Source organism: Ylistrum balloti, unplaced genomic scaffold (genome assembly GCF_031769215.1).
Source record: "Ylistrum balloti isolate Yb309-2 unplaced genomic scaffold, AGI_CSIRO_Ybal_v1 Utg370370, whole genome shotgun sequence".
In the NCBI taxonomy this organism is placed as follows: domain Eukaryota; kingdom Metazoa; phylum Mollusca; class Bivalvia; order Pectinida; family Pectinidae; genus Ylistrum; species Ylistrum balloti.
This window is the reverse complement of record NW_026782260.1, coordinates 1592460-1601590: the sequence shown is the minus strand read 5'-3', so window position 1 is coordinate 1601590 and position 9131 is coordinate 1592460. Positions and strand designations below refer to the sequence as shown.

At 36.7% G+C, this 9131-nt stretch overlaps 1 protein-coding gene across 1 annotated transcript in view; it reads right to left on the bottom strand.

Moving 5' to 3' along the window:
• Nucleotides 1-825: 825 nt before the first annotated feature.
• Nucleotides 826-9131, bottom strand: part of LOC132554018 (villin-1-like) — a 49289-nt gene continuing 40983 nt past the window's right edge. Inside the window, 7 exon segments of the mRNA XM_060218312.1 lie at nucleotides 826-939; nucleotides 2969-3076; nucleotides 3787-3858; nucleotides 6863-6985; nucleotides 7196-7309; nucleotides 8111-8200; nucleotides 8717-8810. Of these exon segments, the coding sequence (XP_060074295.1) occupies nucleotides 826-939; nucleotides 2969-3076; nucleotides 3787-3858; nucleotides 6863-6985; nucleotides 7196-7309; nucleotides 8111-8200; nucleotides 8717-8810 (715 nt within the window).

Below are 9131 nucleotides of genomic sequence, written 5' to 3'. Positions count from 1 at the left end.
GAAAGTCCTTATTCCAGATCCCTAACCCACAAGATCAACAGTAAAAATAAACATGTTTTAAAAAAAAACAACCATCACGAGGGAAGAAAAAAATACAACTCCCAGTAAGAAATTTTGGCCATGAATAGTAGAAACAATGTATAATATATCATTTATAACTATGAACATGTATAAATATATCTATCTAAACATTTAACATACCCACTTCTTGAGCACAACTTAATATCATTCAAGGGAGATAACCCTTATGTATTAGATGGAATGCAATCTGAAGCTTTAGAGACTTCTGATGTAATGTTGGAATGTATGGATGTAATTTCTCAACTAAACACATCTACAAATTTGTTCTGAAAGCAGCAATGATATAATACTTATGACCTGTAAGAACTATACAAACTGTTATAAAAGGAACTCTTTGACCACACCATTTGATATGAAATATATTTGATCTGTATCAGCCATGTTTTTCGTGTGCTTTGGTGAAGAACATTAACGACTTTTCCATTTAAAGACAATGAAATAAATGCACACTTGTTTTATAAAACCGATAATATCTGTCTGGTTTCAGGTATTAACCAGAAGCCATAGTTTCTAACAATGTTCAAACTAAGGAAATAATTTGTTTTCGCAAGAAAAATAAAAACTGCTGGTGATTAAAAAAACACCAAAGCACCTTCAAAACATTGATGATACTTTGAGGAGACACGTGTGGTCCAGCAGTTCTGATTTGCTTGGTACCCATTACTACACTAGAATGGCTGCGTGTGATGCAGTCTTATTCATACAGAAATACAAAATTGGAATAATGTACATGCGAGAGTGGATTTAAAAGAGTTTTAATTTCTGCTTCTCCTGTTTCCGTTTCCATTCAGGAAGCTCCTGGAACTTTACATAGGGCATTTTAAATAGACGGTCGAAATCCTCTGTCGTCAGATGTAGCTGGAGAAAAACAATTTTTATATATCAGATACATGATAAGAAAGTAGTCTGACTTTACATATCTATAATTTTAATAATAAAATCATTCATGTTATGAACATCAGTGATAAAGTTAAAAGTCTAACTCCTGAATAAGTTCAACATACAATAGGTACAGTAAAAGACCTACCCATACCCATTGCTGTTCATAAGAACCACCAACAAATATTATTTCACTGTTTTGTTACAACCTATCCATATCTGTTGATGTAAATCAGTATTACACACAAATACTATTTAAGCGTCCTGTTAAAGACCCATCCATATCTATTGTTATAAATCAGATATACACACAAATACCTATCTAACTGTCCTGTTATAGACCCATCCATATATACTAACGGGAAAAAGAAACGCCGGGTACACTAAATATACTACAAATGATTTATTGCTTGGCCTAGAATAATGACACTCGGTCAGGTTGATGTGTTGTTTGCGGTCACTAGGTACACATGTTTAAAATCACACAATACCTGACCTCCGCACTCCGTGCGAGGCACATGCTAAAATACAAGAATCCCGTGCAGGGGAAGGTCATTAAGTTCACCAATGGAAATTTTCAGTCTATTTGATACTGTTCAAGTATTCGGATTGATTTTTCAAAGTTTGATTCAAATTAAGCAATTTACATCCATGCCACGATTGACGGAAGTCCAGCAGGGACAGGCTATAGGAATGCTTTTGCAGGGTCAGGGCCAACTTCAGGTTGCTGCACATTTTGGTGTGCATATTCGGACAATTCAACGTCTTGTCCAACGTGTGTGAGTGACGGGGAAGGTCATCGACAGACCGCGAAATGGACGTCCGTGCCTCACGACGCCACATCAGGATCGGTTTATAAGACTTTCTCACTTACGTAATCGCCATCTCACAGCTACCGAAACTGCAAATAACACTATAGGCAGTCATAACCGCCATATTCATCCTGATACGGTTTGAAACCGATTACGCGTCAATGGCCTAAGAGCCCGACGTCCCTTTGTTGGTCTGCCCCTAACTCCTGCGCGTCGCCAACGCCAATTGGCTTGGTTACAAGCACACTTGCCCAAAAATTTTCCTATGAGGCAATGGAGACGGGTATTCTTCACTGACGAATCCCGGTTCACTCTCTACCGTTCGGACGGGCGACATCGTGTATATCGACGTCGAGGGGATCGTTACACCGACGTGTGCGTCGCTGAGCAGGATAGGTTTGGCGGTGGTTTAGTATGTGTTTGGGGCGGTATCTCCTATGGGTTTAAATCACCCCTGATCGTGATTGACGGTAATTTAACCGGCATAAGGTATAGAGACGAAATCCTTCGCCCAGTTGCCATGCCATGTGTGCAAGCACAGAACCTGATATTCCAGCAAGACAATGCCCGGCCCCATGTTGCTAGAGTTTGTCAGCAATTTCTTGCCAACAATAACGTAATCCCAATCGACTGGCCAGCATTCAGTCCAGATTTGTATCCAATTGAGCATTTGTGGGACGAATTGGATAGGAGAGTTAGGAGACGTCCAAATGCCCCCACTAATCTGGTCCAGCTCACACGTGCCTTGCATGAAGAATGGAATAACATCCCCATTGCAAGGGTTAACACCCTGATGAATTCCATGCATAGAAGAATCAGGGCTGCGACAGCTGCGCATGGAGGACACACAAGATACTGAAATGTCCAGCCGTGTTGAGCAATACAAGTAGGGTCATCGCTAAAAGGGGGATATTTTTGGCATAATTAGCATTGATAATCGATAGAACCTTCAACAAATGGTTCCAAACAGATGAAATTGTATACAAAAATGAATGAAATAATGTAACATTAAATTATATCATTTAAAAGAATCTTTTTAGGTTACACGGCGTTTCTTTTTCGTTTTAGTATATATTGTTGTAAATCAGAATTACAAATACTATTAACTGTTCTGTTACAGACCTAACCCCGACTAAATAATGGCCAACAGCTTACTGTTAAATAAAGAAATTGACCTCTGAACTATGACCTCTTACCTCTCGACAGGTAGGATCCACTCCTTCGGGGAGGTCATCTGTTACTACCTGGAGTTTTTCCAGTGGATATTTTGCCACAGTGTTGAAGTCCATACCGTTGCTTGTTGTCTCCTGTAAATTGTCACCAAGATATACTATAATCAATATACTTAGTCCCTATAATAAACCCAATTACCTATGTAGCAATGAAAGTGATTTTTTTTAATCAATCATTTGATAGGTATGTGTTCTACTGATTGTTTTAACATTTATATTATTCACTATTGTAAACTGGGCAACTTTCATCCCGCGACAAACACTTTTTTCTCTCCTTGTAAAATTTGTAATAGCAAACATTACGTTTCAATGTGCAACTTTCACTACATAATAAAATTCACACATTGTTGGCAAAAACGATAAAAAGTTAAACAAGGCAAGAGGATCTAACAATACATATGAATGACACATTACCATGTCCTTTTACTCCTCCACTACTGTCACAAGGAGATGTTATTTGTTATTAGTGATTACATGATGTTATTTCCACTTAATGTCACCACATACATACATACAATGTACTTACCTCCAGTTCCTGAGGTAAAATGGCATTCTGACCTACAGCCACCACATACATACAATGTACTTACCTCCAGTTCCTGAGGTAAAATGGCATTCTGACCTACAGCCACCACATACATACAATGTACTTACCTCCAGTTCCTGAGGTAAAATGGCATTCTGACCTACAGCCACCACATACATACAATGTACTTACCTCCAGTTCCTGAGGTAAAATGGCATTCTGACCTACAGCCACCACATACATACAATGTACTTACCTCCAGTTCCTGAGGTAAAACTTCATTCTGATTTCTGGCCTCCTCAACCATTTCTTTATAACTCTTTCCACTCTAAGAAAGCCAAAAAGATTGAAAGATAAGTAAACATTAAAACCGTCAATCTCTACTCCAGTATCTAATATAAAACATCCAGTCAGGATCATCAATCTCTACTCCTGTATCTAATATAAATCATCTAGTCAGGATCATCAATCTCTATCTAATATAAAACATCCAGTCAGGATCATCAATCTCTACTCCTGTATCTAATATAAAACATCCAGTCAGGATCATCAATCTCTACTCCTGTATCTAATATACAACATCCAGTCAGGATCATCAATCTCTACTCCTGTATCTAATATACAACATCCAGTCAGGATCATCAATCTCTACTCCTGTATCTAATATACAACATCCAGTCAGGATCATCAATCTCTACTCCTGTATCTAATATACAACATCCAGTCAGGATCATCAATCTCTACTCCTGTATCTAATATACAACATCCAGTCAGGATCATCAATCTCTACTCCTGTATCTAATATAAAACATCCAGTCAGGATCATCAATCTCTATCTAATATAAAACATCCAGTCAGGATCATCAATCTCTACTCCTGTATCTAATATACAACATCCAGTCAGGATCATCAATCTCTACTCCTGTATCTAATATAAAACATCCAGTCAGGATCATCAATCTCTACTCCTGTATCTAATATAAAACATCCAGTCAGGATCATCAATCTCTACTCCTGTATCTAATATACAACATCCAGTCAGGATCATCAATCTCTACTCCTGTATCTAATATAAAACATCCAGTCAGGATCATCAATCTCTATCTAATATACAACATCCAGTCAGGATCATCAATCTCTACTCCTGTATCTAATATACAACATCCAGTCAGGATCATCAATCTCTATCTAATATAAAACATCCAGTCAGGATCATCAATCTCTACTCCTGTATCTAATATACAACATCCAGTCAGGATCATCAATCTCTATCTAATATAAAACATCCAGTCAGGATCATCAATCTCTACTCCTGTATCTAATATAAAACATCCAGTCAGGATCATCAATCTCTACTCCTGTATCTAATATACAACATCCAGTCAGGATCATCAATCTCTACTCCTGTATCTAATATAAAACATCCAGTCAGGATCATCAATCTCTATCTAATATACAACATCCAGTCAGGATCATCAATCTCTACTCCTGTATCTAATATAAAACATCCAGTCAGGATCATCAATCTCTATCTAATATACAACATCCAGTCAGGATCATCAATCTCTACTCCTGTATCTAATATACAACATCCAGTCAGGATCATCAATCTCTACTCCTGTATCTAATATAAAACATCCAGTCAGGATCATCAATCTCTACTCCTGTATCTAATATACAACATCCAGTCAGGATCATCAATCTCTACTCCTGTATCTAATATACAACATCCAGTCAGGATCATCAATCTCTACTCCTGTATCTAATATACAACATCCAGTCAGGATCATCAATCTCTATATCTAATATAAAACATCCAGTCAGGATCATCAATCTCTATCTAATATACAACATCCAGTCAGGATCATCAATCTCTACTCCTGTATCTAATATACAACATCCAGTCAGGATCATCAATCTCTATCTAATATACAACATCCAGTCAGGATCATCAATCTCTACTCCTGTATCTAATATACAACATCCAGTCAGGATCATCAATCTCTACTCCTGTATCTAATATAAAACATCCAGTCAGGATCATCAATCTCTACTCCTGTATCTAATATACAACATCCAGTCAGGATCATCAATCTCTACTCCTGTATCTAATATACAACATCCAGTCAGGATCATCAATCTCTACTCCTGTATCTAATATAAAACATCCAGTCAGGATCATCAATCTCTATCTAATATACAACATCCAGTCAGGATCATCAATCTCTACTCCTGTATCTAATATAAAACATCCAGTCAGGATCATCAATCTCTACTCCTGTATCTAATATACAACATCCAGTCAGGATCATCAATCTCTATCTAATATAAAACATCCAGTCAGGATCATCAATCTCTACTCCTGTATCTAATATACAACATCCAGTCAGGATCATCAATCTCTATCTAATATAAAACATCCAGTCAGGATCATCAATCTCTACTCCTGTATCTAATATACAACATCCAGTCAGGATCATCAATCTCTACTCCTGTATCTAATATAAAAACATCCAGTCAGGATCATCAATCTCTACTCCTGTATCTAATATAAAACATCCAGTCAGGATCATCAATCTCTACTCCTGTATCTAATATACAACATCCAGTCAGGATCATCAATCTCTACTCCTGTATCTAATATAAAACATCCAGTCAGGATCATCAATCTCTATCTAATATAAAACATCCAGTCTGGATCATCAATCTCCATTCCTGTAGCTCAACTGTGCTAAAGAAATCTCTCTAGGGCAATAAGTTTGTAATGAGGGGCCCTGAAGTTGGTAAGCTGCAAATTCTGTTAGTATGACCAATGTATATACCAGGTTTTATGATCCTAGTTATAATGCATACAAGTGATGCTCATGACAAAATTTTTAACAAAGGGCAATAAATCTGTACTGAGGGGTCATGGGCCCTGACTTTGCTACACTGCAACTTGATTTAGTATGACTGATGTATACATCAAGTTTCACTATCCTAGCTTAAATACTAGTATAGAAATGCTAAGAACACAAAATTTTATCAAAGGGTAATAACTCTGTAATAAAGGGGTTGCAGGCCCTAACATGATACAGTGCATATTATCTTCACGCAATGAATGAATACACCAATTTTCAGTATCCTATCTCAGATGCAAGCAAAGTTATGCTCTGGACAAAGGGCAATAACTGTGTATTTAAGAGGTCAAGTGCCCTGAATTTGGAACACAGCACATTGTCTTATTAAAATTAATGTAGTCTCTTCTGAAAGTGCAGTACTTTCAGATGAAATAGTTATCTTGATATATGTTGGACTGCACTAATTAAACTAAATCGACAAACAAAACTTACACTCCAAAGCTTTCTGTCCCAGACACCAAAGAAACCGGTAAACGTTGGAGGTTCATACTCCTGTTTGATCTGTATAATTGGTGTTCCGTCACCTCTGCCAGCGGGGTCAGAGGCCAAGTAGTTCTACAACATTCAACAAAACCATATTCTAGTGTTTATATAAAACTAGTATTCTCATTCAACAAATTCAATATTTATGAACATCTGTTGGATTTTATTATAAAACTTACAATAACCAGTTTATCTGACCTGGTACAATATCCTTACCATTAAACAATCTAGTACCCAATCCATACTATTACCAGTTTGGTGGACCTTGTACCCTATTCTTACCATTGCCAGCTCGAGGGAGCCAGTTCGCTCCGCCTTGTTAGCACCCTTCCCGATCCACAGATAAAGACAATCCCAGGCATCCAGCAGCATCACATCCTCCTCCACCAGGTCGTCCTACAACATAGTAAGGGACACAACTTTGGCATTTTTACATAAAATTCTGAATGACTGGTCTGTCATGCACCTAAAATTCAAAGACATTATTCAATCAAACAAAAACAAGTTCAGAAGTTTGAAAATAATGAAAGATGAATTAACATAATTCAGGAATATTTACATGAACAGGGAGCCCATAGCTACCATCTATCATCACACAAAATCATTCCACTTCACCCAAGAATACTTCAGACCAAAAGAGTATGATTTTAAAGAATTCACTCTATTTCCCTTATTTGGCCCCATTCCTCCTTCCCCAAGGAGCTGAGACCTAACACCTATATAATTTTGATTCCTCTTCCACCAAGGATGCTTCATACTAAACTTGAGCAATACTCATTCATTTCTACAGGAGGAGTCATAATATAAAGAACTTGCACGTTGACCATTTATGGTCCCACCCCTCAGGCCACTGGGGACTGAGAACCAATATTTATACAGACTTGAATCCACTGCCCCCAAGGATGCTTCAGACGAAATTTGATAAAACTATGTTCAGTCATTCATGACTAGTATCAATTTTTATCAAAAAGTTAATGGACACCAGACGGATCCTGGACGTCGCACTATGGCATAACCTCACAAGTCCTTTAGACCAGTTGAGCTAAAAACTTGAAGTGAATCTGTAACTTATTACAAAAGCTCAGATCATACTGACCCATGACATGAAAGCATTGGCTGTAAAAAAAAATTTACAAAGAGTTTTTTCAATACTAATCATATATTAGGGCTACACAGTTGTGACTGATGATGCCATACCTGTATGAAATTAGTGATCTCCTCAACTGTAAGATTTCCTGATGCATTTGACAACTGGAACAGCCTCGGTGATGGGACAGACTCACATTCCTGTGAATAAAATATACTATAAAATAGAAAACATACAGCTTAATGTTTGTCCAAACCCTGTAGCAAATAGTAGCCAGTCTTATATTAAACAGTAACATTATGTAACCTGTCTTATACTTACCTGAAAAAAATTGCCACTATTGTCATCAGTGTCATATTTACCTGTAAACATTTGTCATCAATGTCATATTTACCTGTAAATATTTGTCATCAATGTCATATTTACCTGTAAACATTTGTTATTAGTGTCATATCTACCAGTAAATATTTGTTATTAGCGTCATTATCTACCTGTAAATATTTGTTATTAGTGTCATTATCTACCTGTAAACATTTATTATTAGTGTCATATTTACCTGTAAATATTTGTCATCAATGTCATATTTACCTGTAAACATTTGTTATTAGTGTCATATTTACCTGTAAATATTTGTCATCAATGTCATATTTACCTGTAAACATTTGTTATTAGTGTCATATTTACCTGTAAATATTTGTCATCAATGTCATATTTACCTGTAAACGTTTGCCACTAGCATATTCCTCCTTTCCACCTAGTACTTTCCAAAAGTCTTCCTTCTCTTGGCCTTCAAAAACCATATTTGGCTGCCTATAATTAAAACACTATTTTTTACCAAAACTTATTACTAACTGATTTGTTCTCATCAATTTTATCAGTCATTTTGAACTGCTTTAATTAGGAATTAAATGCAGAAAGCATTAAGTGAGGGAGCTAAGAGATATCAGCCAATTAAGTAACAGCAGTCTCATAAAATATGCATAGAATTTGCCAATAATTGAACCTGAACAAGAATTTAAGGTAATAAGTCTACAAAGCAAGTTTCCTACAAATCTTATCCTTTCTTCATAAGATAATGCTCAGAAAGCATTCCCATTAAGCCATTAAAGACATCGGCCAATCAGGTCACAG